This window comes from Molothrus aeneus, chromosome 2 (assembly GCF_037042795.1).
Source record: "Molothrus aeneus isolate 106 chromosome 2, BPBGC_Maene_1.0, whole genome shotgun sequence".
In the NCBI taxonomy this organism is placed as follows: domain Eukaryota; kingdom Metazoa; phylum Chordata; class Aves; order Passeriformes; family Icteridae; genus Molothrus; species Molothrus aeneus.
The window spans coordinates 49,860,499-49,878,703 of NC_089647.1; the positions used below are offsets into that span (position 1 = coordinate 49,860,499).

The 18,205-nt window shown below is 36.9% G+C and overlaps 1 protein-coding gene across 5 annotated transcripts in view; it reads left to right on the forward strand.

Moving 5' to 3' along the window:
• Positions 1-14,643, forward strand: part of NBEA (neurobeachin) — a 458,842-nt gene extending 444,199 nt beyond the window's left edge. For all 5 annotated transcript variants that reach the window (XM_066544903.1, XM_066544904.1, XM_066544902.1 and 2 more), the window contains 4 exons: positions 7,903-8,004; positions 11,292-11,488; positions 12,207-12,358; positions 12,853-14,643. In XM_066544903.1, the coding sequence (XP_066401000.1) occupies positions 7,903-8,004; positions 11,292-11,488; positions 12,207-12,358; positions 12,853-12,943 (542 nt within the window). In that variant the 3' untranslated portion in view covers positions 12,944-14,643. The remainder of the gene's footprint in view (positions 1-7,902; positions 8,005-11,291; positions 11,489-12,206; positions 12,359-12,852) is intronic.
• Positions 14,644-18,205: the final 3,562 nt, after the last annotated feature.

Genomic DNA, 18,205 nt, shown 5'->3' on the forward strand with positions numbered 1-18,205 from the left:
AGTTTCTGCTTGCTACCATGAGCAGACATGATGACTGTCATATGACTGATTCCCTTTAAACTAATTTCCAAGAGTGAAGCATTCTCAACAATCCTTATGAAAATATGTTTGAAGTTTTACATAGTAAAAGCCACCAAATTAATAAAGAAATACTTTCTAATCTACTCTTCTATAGTAGATTAGTAGTATATAGTAGAGCTGTTAGAAGGTTTCCTTGTAGGAAAAATGAAAATGATATGATCAATGTAGATCAAATCCAATTAATTAACATCTTTAGAATTAATTTCCAGAAAGATGTGGATGATATTTTCAGAGGGAAAAGAAGGGATATTGGTTTTTTTAAAAGCTGTCATCTGGAGATACAGATAAGGTGCTTTATACCAGAGGATATAAAAAGGTGGAGAACTGAACGAAAAATGTCAGGTATAGTAATTACCTGGGTTAGATGTTTGACTTTATAATTATCTAAGCTGAAAGACAGTTAATTATCAATTTTAGGTACAATACATCCAGTTACCAATAGATGTTTTGTTGTTTCAGAAAATCTTAAAGGGGAGAAAAAGCCAACCTACAGTCCTAAACAGTTTGTGTGGTTTGACATTTGTATAGAAAAATATAGATACCATTTCACTCAAAAACATACAAATCAGAATTTATTGTGAAATACTCTCAGGCTAAAGATTGTCAGATCAAATTTCTTACAGATTCGGCTAAAATTCCTATTACAGAATCCATGAGGTAGATGTAATCTTTACTAAACAACAAGTATGTCAACAACCTAACCTGTCAGACTTCTGTAGAACCTTCTGCTGAACAATGTATGTTCAGTGGGTCACTTCAATTGGGTCTGTGGGAAATACAGAACCAGCTCTTGTTAAAAGAGGAGAATTGAGAAAAGATGCAAGTGATTGATCTAGCTCAGTAGTTGAAAGTTTGCCTATGAGAGCATGGTAAACTTCATTTTATAATTTTAAAATAATTTTTCCAATCAATACACTTATCAAGTTATCTTTTTTATTCTACAGTAAGTGTCAAATTAGTTTCTGGTTTAATTTGCACTTGGTACAATTTCTTGCCACCTCTCACAATCACTCTGAGAAGAGTGAAGTTTTACCAGGTTTTAAATGCAATGCTTTCCATACAGTAGCTTTCTGAAAACACTTGAAGGAAATCTCCAGGTTAGAGTGCTTGTCCAGGAAGTAGGAGGCTACATTCTTGACCTCTAGAGACTGGGGGAATTAAAGCCCTCATTCCCATGTTCACAGGCATGTGCTGACTATCAGCTATAAGTTGTCATAGGATGGGGCCCTGAGAACCTCTAGATTTGGTAGAAAGCAAAATTCTTTTCTATGCTCAAATTAATGCATGTTACATGTCATGATGATTGGATACAGAAATAAATCAAGAGATCAGGAGCGATGTGCTACATACCTTCAACAGCAGCACGTAGGGCAAATCTTGTCCCTGTTTGTACTTTCTCTAGTTCAACATTGGTCTCGTGGCCATGCCATTGCTAAGCTCCAACAGCAGTGATGTTGGAGGTCCTGTTAAGACTAGACTAGAGGCTGATGTTTGGGAATGCTCCTGGAAAGCAAGAGATGTGGCATGATTTCCTGTAGGCTGAAGGGCAGCTGAATGCAGGGTTTATGTATGTTTGAACTTCCCTTTCTTTCTTTATTCCTGCTTACTTAAATACCACCTACTGGAAAAACACTGAACCGAATGAAGCTTAGTCCTCTTGCCAGGGTCAGATATCTACTTTCTGAGCCAAAATTGCCCATCTGAAATAGCTAATCTGAATCTGTACCTTATTAAGTTGATGAGCAGATTGTATAAATCTGCTGCAGTTGCAAGAGCAATGAAAGGTATCTGTTTTCTCTTAGTAAGACACGGCACATGCAAAGGACATTGTTTGCTTACTTTATTTGTTTGAAGTGATATGGGAAATGTAAATCTTTGCAGTTCTCAGAGACTGAATAGAAAAATTATTGTGATGGAGTTTGATAATTTGTGTTTTGATTTTTCTTCTCTTATGATATACAGGGATTTGTTTTAGCTGAGTGCTAATTTGTATACAAATTTTTTCTCACATGGCAACTGTATATTTTTATATTTTATGATTACTTTATTGAATGTCTCTTTCAAACAAGAGACTTTGAAAATGCGAAGTATCTAAGAGTCTTTGAACAGATATACCAAAGTGGATGATAGAATTGCAGAAAAGTGAGGGACAGATGCTTTCATCTGAAACAGACACAAATTCAGAAAGTAATTTGGAAGTGATAAAAATTAATTTGCACACTTTAATTGGAATCAGACTCCGGCATGAAAGAAAGGAAGGGTAGGCAGCTTGTGCTAAAGGCTGATTGAATTTTTTTGTCAGGTAAGTATGTTGGACCGGGCCGCTTATCCTCTTGAGCCTCTCCATGCAATATATTACATTCACCCTCTGACTGGTGTTCTTTAAAAGGATCAATGCTATTCCTGTTTTTTCCCTAGAGCCTGAAATTTCATTGATCTTGGGACTTGACATTTCTCATTACCTATTGTAGCTTCCAAGAGGATGGTCACAAGAGGTGTGGGAGTTAACCCCACTTTTTCTAACAGCAACCGCGCTGACCGTTGAAAAATGCTCTATCAGCCATAAGATGGGTTTGTTTAGCCTTATAACATAATCATCACAGGTGTTAAGAATTCATCCTGTCCCAGTGAGTGTGTTCAGTATATATCTGAAAGGAAGGGTAAACTTTATCATAAAATATCTTTGTCAAGTCAATATACATTTTTCTGTGTCTGTCATTGTCATGGTTTAACAGTGGCACAATGCCAGTGCCCCCCATGAGAATACCCTCTCCCTGGTTTCTGCTGTGAGATGTGACCAGGAATAAGCAAAGCAGGCTCCCACTTAGGAAAAAAAAAATATTAACTAAACTACAAGGGAAAGGGAGAAAAAAAAAAAGAAACACAAGGAAAATGAAAACTTCACAAATACATCTCCTCCTCCTCCCCACCAAATTCCCAATACAATACATCCCCCAAATCATTGGTCTGGCATCTCGGTCCGGCACCACCCTTCAGAATACTCAATCCTCAGTTCATCAAGAGGAGAAGGAGTCCTTCTTGTGCCAATGGTGACCTCTTCCTTTCATGTCCAGCGCTCTCACCACTGAACACGGACCAGAGCTGCTTCTAGGGTCAACTTTTAAGGATGCTTCGTCCCACTCCAAAAAGGCACAGTCTCACCTTTGGGACACCTGTCCCCCCCATATTTTTCACCCCCTGGGGCTGAGGGGTACCCACACTGAACCCTCTTGGTCCTGGGGCATTGCCTCCCCCTAGAATGCAGTCTCTGTATCAAAAGGAAACATGGCTCTGTCCATGGCTACACAAGAAGAGTCCAGCATAAGCTACTCCATCATCTCTTCCACCTGAGTTCTTCTCTATTTCTCTCGTGACCCATTTCCTCTTATCTCATCTCTATCTCTCTTCTCATTCAGCTCCAGGATGATTAGCATTTGTAAGGTTTCCATCATCCAAGAAAAAGGTTAAAAATCTAAGGCTCTGCCTGTCCAGAACTCCCATGGCTGCCCAGCTGGGCACCTTCTCACCACCCCCCCCCTTCTCCTTCTCGGCCGGCCACTATTAAATTTCAAGGTGGCACAAGCACAGGCACAGGCTCTCTCTCTCTCTCTCTGTCTCTCCTGGGGTGGCTGCCCGATGCCTCTCAGTGCTCCTCCACCCTTCCATCCTGCAGGGCCTTCCCCTCCCTTCTGTCCAGGGCCCGGCCTACCTCACCCGGCCGCATGGCTGCCCCTGCCCCGCCCAGCCCGCAGCCAGGCAGGGGAGCTCTGAACCTTTCCCTGACCGGAACCCAAGAGAGCCCCCCAGGGGAGAGCCCTGCTTTAACCCCGTGTGCTCAGAGGCGGATCCAATGTCCCAATGGCCACATTAGGTGTCAGTATTAAAATCTGAGCACCAATTGACCAGACCACAGCATCCCAGAAAACACATTTCCTGTCAAACCACCACAGTCAAGAAGTATATCTTTATGTGTTCCTTTTACATAACATATTTTTGAAACAATTTGAAGTTGCAAACATTAAGAGTTCTGCAGGTTTGTGTCTTGAAAAGTAGTTATTCTGAGCTCAGAACTTTCAGTTGTTGTTTTATATCCCTTTTATTATTTTATCATATCCCTTTCACTATCACATTTTAATATGCCCTAGCTTAGCCCTGAAATGGCAGCAGTTTAAAAATAGTCACCAGTGGGGTCTGCACCAAGAGGACTGGGTGGCTGGCTGAAGGCCCTGCACTGGCACATGGACACATGTGCTATCTGCTTTGTTTGTTTAAGGAGTTATTATGGTACTTGTAAGTTTATAGAGTTTAGTATTAATTTTTGAAATAACAAAATTTTGAGTATCTTAGCACTGCCAGAACAGAAGCTCTTTGAAAATTGGTTCATATTTTTACTGGTACCATCTCTGCTCTGGTTGCCAAAGGCATCTCTCTTCTAAGGCTGCTATGTAAAGGGGAAAGAGCCAATAATCTACCTGAGATCATGCAGTTATCTCTAGTATTTTATCAACACATGTCAGTGTCCATGCTACACAGCATGCTCCATGGGAATTATACAGTGCAGGGTGGTTCTGCAACTTGCCCAAGATCCCAAAGCAATTTAGTGAAAGAGATAAGAAGAGATGCTACAAATCCATAATCTCCTGTGCTCCACTGTATTTTACCTTCTGGATTAGTGCAAGGTACCTGAAAGCCCTCTCACCTGGGTGAACTGTTGTAGCTATATACAATACTCCTCAGCAAATAAACCAGCTCTCCTTCCCAGAGCTGGGAATATTTTGAATATACTAATATTTTCCTATCAGCAGTCTTTCTTTTACACTCATTGTTCTCTCATGTTGTGGGCATTGTTATTGACTGTTTTCTGTTTTGAGATATTCATATTTATTGGTTGTAGTATTATCTTTTAATTAAACTCTAAGATGTTTTTTTCTGACAGTAAAATTTTGAGAAGGCTCATACATTTTTACATCCATGAAAGCCATTGTATATTCTAAAATTTTGTTTTCTGATCAGCACCCCTGAAAAGTCCAGGCAGTAAAGCAAATAGCAAAGTAAATTCTGTTTCAGCTAGTAATTCAGGTATAGCCTTGTACTTGCTTTTGTCAAAGTGAGAGATGAAATGGAAGCTAAAATTTGCCATGTGCTCTCATGTTTCTTTATACAGAAGCCTCCTAGATGTGTCCCCATAGAAATCTGTACACAATTCTTGGAAAAGGACAACATGAGAGAAAAAGTAACAGTCTTTTGTCTTTCTTTCCCTCTTCTTTTTTTCTTTGTTATGCAGGAGCACCATCTGTTCCCAAAGAACCTTACAATAATATTAAGCATTATATTTTTCAGCAAGAAGGAAATATGCGTGTTATTTTAGACTTTCTAGAAAAACTTACTTGTTTGGAAATACAGCACATTTTTTTTTCCTTCTGCCCTCTAGTAATTCAGTTCAAAGGTGCACCTTTGGGGAAATCACAGGGATTTTACAGTGATGGTATCTCAGTTCTTAGGTAGGATATTTTCACCTGCAATTCCCTTAGAGCTGCAGCCTTTGACCTCTGGCTGCATCTATCAGTGGTGATGTGACAGTGACAGAATATTTTCCTAGATTTTGGATGATTCCTGGAGTCCACAGCTTCTTTCCTTTGCAATAAAATGTAATATGACTGGGGTTCATGCCACAGCTTTTTCTGTAGAAAGTATCAGTGAATAATTTTTTCTTTGAGCCTGAAGGGAAAAAAAATCCCATTTTCAATTACTGCTGGGCAGTTACTCCTAATATTGTTATTCCATTATTAATTTGTATTTACTGAAAAAACAGGACAAAATAAGACTCATAGATCTATGTTTCAGGGAAGTTGTTTCCTATAAGCATTTTCCTTTATAAATCAAGAAGTGAATGAAATATGCTTTTTTGGTGTATTCTGGATTTTTACAGTTCCTTGATATTATAGAACTTTCCTAGGAAACACTGAGGAAAGTATCCTTTTGAAGATTGCATTATTTCTTTTCCTTCAAAAATTTTAGCCATTTAATAATTTCAGTCATCCAGTTTGATGCAGTCTGATGACACCTCTATAATCATAGCTTGAGCCAAGATGGCCATTGAGCATAATCCTCTTTTTTCCAGGAGGACATACAGAAGGAAAAAAAAGTGGAGAATTTTGAACTTAATTAATTGCCCCCTTTTTTTGTTTGTTTGTTTTTATGTTATGCACTTGGAGAAAAGAAACCCTTGAAAGGAGATGGAGTGCTCAAAGCAATGTTGATGGGGAAATCATAAAAACCAAAATGTGTTTGATGAGTTACACAAATAATCTTTCTGTTATTTCTGACATTCATCCTTCCCTAGCAGTAAATCTCAGTTTTCAGTTCACATCTTCAGTTTCCAGACTAAAAAGATTATTTTCTTGCAATATAGATTAAATTTTGGGAAACTAGGACTTATTGAGGTAGCTGTTTGCAGTAGAGGGTAAGAAATTTTTAATGTGTCTGTACATTGGAATAACCTGTTAGATTGGCACACTCTGTACTATTGGGTCCAAAACTGAATTGTTTCCTAACTGAAAGCTGATTTCCAAACTGATTTTCCAAATCCTGGTTTCCGAAATCCTTATATGTAGCTCATAGTACATACCTCTTTACGGAAAAAAAAATTAAGATTTCTTATTGACCCACCTTCTGTGCCATCCATGCTGTCCATAGTCAGTTGCATATAAAACTGGTTTAAATCAAAACATTGTACTACTATGAAAACTATGGTGAAAAAAGTAAATGAAGGCTGTTTTAATATAGTTATCTTTACGAACTGTACCACTCATCCCAGCAAAACCAGATAAGACTTCCAGTCCAACACTGGTATTAAAGGTGACTGGTATTAATGAGATTTTTGCTTCCAATTCTTGTGAGAAAAGTGTGGATTAACCATTTTATTACTTTATACAGAATTAATGTTACAGTAATTTATCTTTACTTCCCTAGGTAATTTCTTTTAGTATGTGAACTACACTTGCAGAGCTCCGGTCCTTTTGAATATCCCAGTTTCCTGTATTTCATTTGTATACAATGCAAATATAATGATGTGAACTCTGTGTTATCTAGCAAGTTGCTAATTCTTTTTTGCCAATTTACTTTCTTAGCCTGACACAGCAATATCAAATACTAACCAATTAGGTTATCAGCATCTGTTCTTATTAGAAAGAATAGAAATGTTCCTGTTTGTCATGTAAATACTCTGTAAATGCCCACTTGTTCAAAACCAAAATAAAATATATTTCAGTCCTGAATATATATTTGTAATATCTATAAATAAATAAATATATAATTATGTGTAACAATAACCATCTTTAGGCATATTTTAATTTGTGACCATTCCATGTGTCTCTGAATCAATATTACCTATGCAGCAGTAGTTTTTTTCTAGTACAGTGTTGTTCTTCTCTCCTTTTCCTACCCCCAGTTTCACAAAACAAATTAGGATCATTATTAAAGGAACATCCTAAGTTCTTTAGGTTCATAGCTTAAGTCTGGAGACATATATGTTCAGTAGCAGGCCTTTACATTACAGCTGCTTTCAATAGCAGCACACTTTGTGTTCTTTTAATTAATTCATTAATGCATTGGTAAGTTGCAGTTTTGAAGCTTTATGATATCTGAATATATTTTGCTCGGTATCCTAAGAAAGAGATATTTAATCACACTGCACTCTGTCATGCTTAATGATTTCAAGCAAATTACAGCAAAGTTGTTTTGTTGATAAAACATGTCTGATTTGGCATTCCCTTGTTTTCTTTTTCTTTTTTTTCTCACTTACTAATTTTTTTGTAACAGGTGATTATCCAGCTCCTCGCGCTGTTCTAACTGGTCATGACCATGAAGTTGTCTGTGTGTCGGTCTGTGCAGAGCTGGGACTTGTTATCAGTGGTGCTAAAGGTCAGAAACATTTTTATGATTTAAGTCTTAACATTTTTAGACTCTTAGTGGTATTTCTCAGACTTCTCTCAGTACACATACGCTTTAATTATAACTAAGACATGTTGTAATTCTGGGAGAGTCTGTAGCACTTTTCTCTGAATATTGTTATTTACTATCTGCACTCACAAGTTTAGACACAAATTAAATTGATCATTCCTTCCAACCATCAGTTTATGCAGCTATTCTGCCCAGATCTGGAAGTGTATTTTATAAATATGTATACAATAATTCTAATGACAACTGGTGATTTTGAAGAAATCTGTTGATAGAGACATGTATTTCAGGGAGGGCCAGCTCAAAATTCTCCACCTTGATCTTAATTGAGAGATAATTTGTAGGACTGACCTCACTCTCCAGGGAAGCAGGATCAGTTTGCTTTGGAACTGGGTGCAGCATTCTGTCCAGTAGGGTTTTTTGTGATGTTTTCTAAAAAATGAGCAGTTGCAGGTTCTCCTTGTTATTTGTCTATGGAATCCAGAGCACCCAACAATTGCTAACATAAGTGTTCGAAATACTTTTCCAAGCCTGCAGCAATATCCTGTATAACTGGTGATCAACGCAAATAAAGCACCAGCCTCAATGAATGTTTGCTTCATCCTTCCTTACTGTTTCTCCTTAATTTATTCCATTTCACTGCTTCTGCCCACCTTCTCCTACTTCTCCTTAATTCCATGTCCACTTTTCTTCCCCCACTGCCCTCTTTCCTTCAGCTTCTTAACTTGTCAAACTGCATGTCTTTTTCTCTTTTCCTTTCCTATTTGACTCTCCCTCCTCTCCCCCTTTTCTCTTAGTTTCTTTTGTGCTTCATCAACTCATTTCCATTCTTATTTCATTTACATTCTTATTTTCTTTCTTTGTATCACCCTCATTTTTTCTTTTTCCTCATATGTTTTCCTATCTCATTTCCACTCTACTCTTGCATCCACATCCAATGACTTGTTATCTCTTTCTATAGTGATGCCTGTTTTAGTCATCCCCATGGTATCTTTGATATCTTTGTACTCATTTTTGAGTTTGCTGCTTCTGAGGGTAAGAAGAATGTGATGCTTGCTCTGCCAGGTTTTGCTCACAGCTGAGCTCCTGGGTTATTGCTTTTTATACTGTCTTGGAGCTCAACATTTATTTTTAAAGCTGAGTGTGAAACTTTTGAGTAAAACCATTTTTAACAGGAAAACCTAATGGGTCATTAACTCTTGTAATGGCACACTACATAACAGTCATAGGCAAAGTCAAGACATTTGTGAAAAGAATGTACAGTGATGCTGGAGCTAAATCTTTTTTCTTGATACACTGCTATTTCTTACCCTTTAAGGCAGCTTCATACACTCTGGCTGCCATAATAGTCCACCCTTTCCAACTATCTTTTTTCAAATTGCCTCTTCTTAATAGAGATTGAATCTTTACTCAGTTATCTACTGATCCATTACCTATTTGCTGCTTTGGTAACTTTCACATTTTTACAGAGAACTAAAGATTTCAAAATCAAATTCAGAATATGTTTATAATTGATCAAGAGAAATGGAGGCCCAGTCTGTCTCTTAAAGTAGTCTTCCCTTGTTCTTCCTTTTGAAACTTTAGAACATATAAAAGTGCAGAGAAAAAATATTTTTTTTAAATTTCAGTTTTCCAAGATATGCCTTCTTAAAAGCTTGTTCTTCTGATCTGTTAGTTTGAGTCCCTTTTCAGCTTCTTAGATCGCATCTCATGGCAGTATTGCATTTTCCTGCCATCCAGTCTGAGCTCAGCCTGTGCTTCCTGGTGGGCAGCTGCTCCTGTGGAACTGGCTGTGGCACTGTGATGACCCATGTAGCACTTGAGAACCTACTGAAGCAGGAAAACAGCACATTTAGGGTTCCTCTGTGGAAAATCTTATTAATCAGGTTGATGTTTCCACATTCTTACCCAACAAACCCAAAAAACAATCTGTATGTCCTTACAGTGGCATCCTAAATCAGATGTGCCTTTTTGTGCCCATGACTATTCAGCTACGAAGGTATTTTCTTTTGAAAAATCTAACAAGGTAATTTTTCTAAAGGTGAAGGCATCACTTTTTGTAATATTCTGGCACTTCAATATTTCCAAAGCTGAAACTCAACTATTTGAGAAAATAAATTATTTCCATTGCAGTGAAATCCCATGGATGCAGCCAAACTTGGTGTTCCTCTGCATAAGATGTTATGCAAACACAGATACACAGATAAAAGCCTGTATCAGAGGGTTCACAGATAAATGTGCTGATGCTGATTCATTCTACCTGGGCAAACCCAGCTGCTGTGTGAATTTCAAATAAGTTAGAAGGACTTAACATGAGATGGCTGAGTCTGCCAATATGAATTTACTTTCAGGGTCATGAACCAGTTGTATAAGGAAGAGATTAATGTGCAGTCCAGGATTATCCTGTGATTCATAAAAGAAAACATTTAGAATTTCCTGTGATTCATTACATTTATCAGAGGAGAGACCCTTTTTCTTAGGAGGAATACAGATCTCACTTTCAAAACAAACTTTTCTCATTGTTCTTGAAATGTAAATAACTTAGTTTTGCATCTTAAAATGTAGATTTGCATCTTACATTGTAGATTTCATAGCTGTTTGTTTCTTTCATGAGTGTAATAAAAAGACATCACAATCTCATATTAAAATCTCTCTGGAGCAAATGGAGTTACAGTATGATCTGAAATCTCTTATAGTCCAAGTATCATTGTGACTCTTGGCTTTCACGTGACTCCCATTGCTGAAACAAATCAGGACTAAAATCTATGCATAACAAATGTTTATTGGGAGAGAGGATCTACAGGAACTGCCATTGTCTATAGGAGAAATATGCAGTAATATGATTACATGCCCTATGGGAGTTGCTCCCACTAGTCACTGATAGGGCCACATCTGTTTAATGTGAATGGGCAGGCTAAAGAAAGTTCATGTTCTTGGAGAAAATCACTAAGAGTGAAGCTTCTGAATGCTTGGGAAGAGGAAAGTGTTTTTTAGAAGACAGATCAAGGAAAACTCCTAGCACCCTATGTAAATAATATACTTCTGGGCATATTTTATTTATTTTCTTAACATATTAGCTCTTGCATTTCCTTTTCTGTTGTATTTGTTAAATTCTTTAAGTTAACATTGCAGCTTCTTATATCTATGCAGCACTAATGTGATATAAAAGTGTATTATGCATCATTTTTGTGCACAGACCATATAGTTTGTATAAACAGCCAATTTATGATATATTATGTTTTCATATACAGAAGGTCCTTGCCTAGTACACACAATTACTGGAGACTTGCTGAGAGCCCTGGAAGGAACAGAAAACTGCCTGTACCCTCGCTTAATTTCAGTATCTAGTGAAGGTCACTGCATCATCTACTATGAAAGAGGACGGTTCAGCAATTTCAGCATTAATGGCAAACTCTTAGCTCAGATGGAGATCAATGATTCAACCAGGGTAAATCTAAATGCAAACAAACATTTCTTGTGTGTTGTCTTTCTTTATTAAAATAAATTGAATTTATTTGCTGTATGGTTTAGAGGAAGTCATATATATAAAATTGCTGCCTGCTGGTTAAGCCATTCAAACACATATCCTTTCATCACCATATCCAAATATCAAAATGCACTTAAGCTTTTCTAGAATAAATAAGAACAAATAGGTTATGAGCCCACAATATTCCCAGAATTTTCTTTTGGAATTAAATTTCCGTGGAAAATATGTCTTTGAAACAAAATGCTCAGAAAAGTCCTCATTCTTCATTTATTAGCCAAGACATGAATTCATGCCTTCAGGGCTCTGCTCTGTCACAAGCACTTGAAGCAGCATTAGGAATGCATATCGCTGCTCTGTTTAGATTGTAGTGATAGCACTGAGTATTGTAGAACAAATTCTGGTATGTAGAAATGTGCTGAACTCAAGTATTGGCAGATTTGGTCAAGGAGCTTTTTTGTTATCTATCATGTTTGATGCCACACAATTGCTTTTAAAATTTGATGATACAACATATGTTGGTTTATTTTTGGACTGGGGAGAAAGAGGAGAGGAAGCATTTTGCTTCAAATTTAAAGTGGCAGAACATAAGGAATGCTTTTAAGTCAATTCAGTGTTTAAAATATTTATCCATTTCTATAAAAGCTAACTGTGTGCTTGGGATTTTTGTTTTCTTCTGAAGGCCATCCTCCTGAGCAGTGATGGGCAGAACCTGGTGACAGGAGGAGACAATGGTGTAGTGGAAGTATGGCAGGCCTGTGACTTCAAGCAGCTCTATATTTACCCTGGCTGTGATGCTGGCATAAGAGCTATGGATCTGTCTCATGATCAGAGGTGAATTTGTCATTCATATTTGTATGCAAATACTAAAATTACAGAAAGAATACATCTCCATGAACTTTGAGTATATGGTATGGAGTCATTAACAGGATGTGTAAGAAACAATTATTCAGTTGTTTTCCTGTTCATTTATCTGATTCAACACTTACTCTGATAATTGAATCTCATCATGCAAGCACTTAACATTAAGATGAGGTCTTATTTCATTGAAAATAGTAAGCCAGACAGCTAGCAAAATATGACTAAAACTGCATTAACTTAAAAACAAAGAAATAGTCAGATTGGATCAGAGTGCAGTAGTGCCTATTAAATGCCTTAGAACCAATTGCAGGCGTTTGAGATACATTTCTGATTTTCAGCCAAGCTTAAGAACTTCAGACAGTGTTGCAAAAAGTGCCTTGCTCTTTTAGCTTTTTTCTGTCTATGAAAAACCATAGCTCGATGAGGCAAAAGAGAATTAACATCAGCATCTTTGATATCTTTTTCAGAACTCTGATTACTGGCATGGCTTCTGGCAGCATCGTAGCTTTTAATATAGATTTTAACCGGTGGCATTATGAACATCAGAACAGATACTGAAGTGCAGTGAAGAACTGAAAGCCCAGGTAAAGCTGAGAGCACAAGTGCTGCAAAGAAAGGTGTAGTCTCTGGTGGAAAACCACGTCTGCATTGACCTCCGTTGTACATTCCATTACACCCAGCAATAGCTGTACATTGTAGTCAGCAACCATTTTACTTTGTGTGTTTTTTCACAACTGAACACCAGCTGCTGAAAAGCAAGCTTGTATCATGTAAATTATATGAATTAGGAAATGTTTTGGTAATTATTTCATATATCTTTGTTTATTGAGAAAAGGTAGTAGGATGCGCCACAAGAGACTTTTGAAAATTCTGGGGAACCTTGTGTCCAGTTATTTCAATGTTTAGGCTTTGAACCTAACATGCATCCCATCTCCAGCCTCTTTTCAAGCTGAGATTAAAAAAAATATGTTTGATACTTTGTACATCAGATGCACATCTTAACTTTAAAGGGATACTTTTGTAAAAGTAAAACCTTGTATAAAGAACAAAACTGTTTCTTAATTTTATTGTGGAGTTACAACTTGCATGTACTTTAAACCTGATGTCTTGAAGGAACAGGTGCATTCACACAAATCAGACTGGAGATCTGCCTAAGGGTACAGCTTGTGTTAAAGGGTTGAATTTGGGAGCAAACAGTAATTCTGACATTTTCACCAACACATTTTTCACTTTTTGAATCTAAAGTTTACCCCTCTTAAGTGGAGTTCTGCTCACAAAGCATTTGGATAAAAAGCCATCATTTGCCATATTTATACTTTATACAATAGAAATTAATTTCCTCCCTTTAAAATTTAAAGACTAGACAGAAAGGGAGCAAAGAGGGAAGTTCAATTTAATGCTTTGTAATGCTTAATAATTCCCAATACAGACAAAGTGCTATACTTCTGGATTATTAACATTTGGCATATAAATCATGGGCAAGAGAGCCCCCACTGATTTTTTTTCCCCTTATTTTTAATCTGAGGAGCTTAGTTGATTTGACAGCCTTAGCTTCATTTCAGAGGTGACTGAGGTTGTTCTTTTCAGTTCTTCTGAAAATCTCACCTGAAGTCACTCAGACTAAGGCACTTCATCTTTTACAATACTGTAACAATAACTATCAGAATAATTTTCTGCACATTGTACTGATCAAATTACACACCCAGGGGTATATACACTTTAATTCATGTTTCTTCTTTGTATATTTGGTGACTGTATTGTCATAGATGTACATATTGTGTCGGTAGGGCTATGAGGCATGTAACAGGAATGTAATTTTCTCAGAATTTACACTCACTTGCAGTCATTTATTTAAAAAGATAATGGATTCTTTGTATTGGCACTTTGCACCAGGAACATATCATTATTTATTGATGTGATTACTTATTTGTTATCCACCTTGTATTAGTAAGTTTAGCCCTGAATTTCCTTCTTCATTGTTGTTTGTATTTATAAGGTCCGGAAATCATGGGGATCAACGTAATGATTAAGTTATTCATCACCTGTCTGTAAGCAATATCTTGAGTTTGTAGCTTAGAATTGGGAGACTATTGAACATCTGGAAGACAAGTTCATTTCATCTTGAGATCATGGTGAAATATTTTGGATATATAAATTCCTTAAGCTATTGTAACCATGTTTTATTGCAAAGATGTAAAATATGCCAGATGTGTGTGAGTTGGAAATCAAAAAGAAAAATAAAATATGCAAAGAATTCAGTGATTATTTTTCATTCCAATGCAACTTTTTTAACAGCATTCCCATTATTGTTATGAACAATTATTTTTCAGAAATTCTTACTTATGTGCTAATTACATGCCAAAGGTATGCAATTCTGGGTGGTTGTTTTTCCTGGGGTCTCGGGAAAAAAAACCTCACAGGTTACAGAGTGACCTCTGCAAGTCTCTTGATTGTCATGAGAGCAGCCACTAAAGTTACTTTGGTCAGCAGAAGTAAAAAAGAAGAACAAAAAATCTAAGCCTTTAAGGGATACTAAGGATCCTTGTGAACAGGAAATAATTGTATGTAACAGATCTCACAGAGAGCAAAGGTCTGATGAGAGAAATTTTGGATATCTCTCAATAACTGATAACGTGGAATAAATTTAATCTTATTTTGGGCATTGAAAGTTAGAGATCTACACTGCTTGCACAGCATAACAAAACAGGGGGGATAAGTTACCTTTTGGAACTGCTGAGTACCCTACAAAGATTACAGCAAGTAAGTGGGGACGTACATGTATATCTATATGTTGGATGTCTAATTTAAGGTAGCAATGGTAAATGAAATATTTTCCGCCCAGAAGTAAAAACTCCCAGAAGTTTTCTAACTCTCAATACCAGAATAGCAACCAACATTTCAATTTGTTGCCCTAGTAATTTCCTTTAAATTTAGAAGGATTGTTCTTTAAATAATCATCAAAATGAACAAAAGCCAATATTTGAGAATCTTATTAGAATACAGTATACATTTTAGAAGATATCTATTTATATCAATCAGCTTTTGAAAGTATAATGACCTCACTTGATTGTTTTGAAGCTGTAGGAGATATGGGAGAGGAGAGGATTGGTATGTTAATAGTGTCCTGTGAGACAGTTTATTGATATGTCACAACCTCTATTCCAATGTTATACAAGTGTCACCCCTAATTTTGTATTTTATTCAACAAATTGTTTTAAAATGCACCATTGCAATTAAACAAAAAATGGATATTGCTATTTTTTTAATTAATACTGTTGTTTTCATTAAGTCTCTCAGCATGGTGTTAAATACAATCTAGTCACAAATTGGAAGCTTTTGTGCCCATGCAAACCTTTACACGAGAAATTTGCCATGGGTTTACAAGAATAAAAATTTACGCTCACTGCATTGCATTCATAGGTAGGGGTACCCAAACAAGACAGACTCATAAAAAAGATAATAATAATAATAATATTTTAATGTTACTACTACTAATAATAATAATAATTGTTCCAAGATATTTCAATTCCTTTGTTTTATTTGTTGATTTGTGTTAATTACATTAGCATACACCCATCTATTTCAGGGCCTCTTATAGTAAATAGACAATATATACAGATCTCCAGTAAATGTCACAAGCCTTTCCAATGCTTCAGCTGCCCATTTCTGTCACACAGTAAATCTTGCCTTTTTTCTCTCTAGAAATCTGAGCTACTGATCCCAGGGAGTGTCTGAAAGCTGCTTGTGGAACACGAAGCAGCTTTGGCCAAACCAGTTAAATGCAACGAGTCTCTCAGCTAAGGAGGTGCAGCTTTAAGGATACAACTGTGCAACTAAAATATGCCTACGATGTAGATAAGGCACAGTTATTGGCTGCCTTTCTGCCAGTTCATGCTTGGTTGAGCACTGGACTACAAGTCATTGCAATCCAGGAGAAGTGATGCAAGAGCTGCGAGGCGTATTCCTCATCTAGATCCTACCACTGTTGAGGAGAATTCTGCTTTCTCTACATGAGCAATAATAAAAGAGAGGCTTCTGCTTATTTACCCCAAGGAAAGACTAGTTAGGCTCAATTTACTAGGAAAGCTTTGGATAAATAATGATTTTGTTGATAGAGAACCTTGCAGGTTGTGTGTGTAGAGCTAAAAGTGCTGCCTGTGAGCAGGAGTTGTGGAGAATGTTTTTTATAATGCAGTGCAACAGCCCTACTGACAAGCAAGCAGGATGAAGCAAGCCTCGTGCTCCCAGGGATAAAAGTATTTGAAGCAGACACAAGGAGCGAAGGGCTGACTTATGACAACATCAAGAAAACCACCTCCTGATACAAGATGTTTAGTGCATATGAATATTTCATTTGGATCCTTAAAGCTGGAGTTTATGCTTACAATTTTCAAGGGCTTTACTGCAAACTGGTTTTATTTAGGCTTTGGGGTGTGTGAGTGTGTTGGGCGTGTGGGGGTGTGTGTGTGTTACTTCCAAACTCTAAAAATGCATGGACAAAAGGTAGTATTTAAAGCAGCAAAATAGTACTGGACATTTATATGCCTATGCAATACAGTACAGTTTATAGACTCCCTAGACTAGTGATTAATTTTGCAACATCTACAGTTAAGTTTCAATATCTGAAGCTGATAAGCAAAACAAGTCTTGTGTTTGCTTTCTTATAAAGTTTATAAGCTGTGGCCATATTATTAGTTTACATAAGGATTTACATAGATGAAAATCTGCCAAACAGCTGACTTGGTTTATAGTCCATCCATGGTGAGCAACCACATTTTGGACACTGGAAACAACTACTTTTCAAGTTACTGAGATGGAAATGACTCTTAATTATTCATCAAAAGAGTACTCAATATTAGTTGGATTTCTTTCATGAAATCATTGCTATTGTTTTTACACATTTGAAAACTCATCAAAACTATCAAGTCTATCTTTCACAAATTATTGTGATAGTAAATAATCTCATTATTTTAATTTATCCATAAATTACTTGTGAACCACTATTTTCTATAGGATAATGTCACAATGAAGATTGTCATAATTTGATTCATTTTCCCTTTTAATATATTGGCCATAATTTTGTAGTTTTAATCTTTTTCTTTTTAAAGGCAAAAATCAATAACTCAAAAGACACCCCATCCATACCCTTTAAGCTCTTTGAGGGAAATTACAGAATACACTGCCTTGAGACATTTCACATAAGCTGAAAATTTAACCTCAAGCAAACAGAAATTAAATAGTCCCTATTATTTAATTTATATTTTTCATGGAGGGATAGGTGACACATACAGTATTTTCACTGGGAACTTCTAGAATAATATAGTTCCACCTTTAAAATTCCTCAAGTAATTTCTTTGCCTTGTGTAACATCCCAAGCTAGAGGACTTTCTACAAAGAGTCCTCAGCTTATTTCAGAGGACCAAAATGCCATCAACCAGTGGGCAGAATGGGCTCAGTTTGTCCTGGAGTTGAAGCACTTACATCTTTCCCTGGTGTGGATAATTGGTCAATGGATGCGAGTTAGCTTGACTGATTAATGAAAATGTTTTTTATATCAGATGGGCTGGAATTCCTGAAAACAATGACAAATATGTTACAAGGACATGTTTGCATCCCAAACATGCTCAATTTCCAGGTTTCATGTTTGCATCCCAAACATGCTCAGTTACTAGGTCAAAATGAGGAGGAGTCCCCCTGCTGTCTTGGCCTCCACACCCCAAGTTTGGGTGGAAGCACATTGCACATCCCCGGGTGCAGCAGTGCCACAGGCCAGGCGAGGTGCTTGACTGCACCTGTGCTGCCCAGGAGGTGTAACCTGGA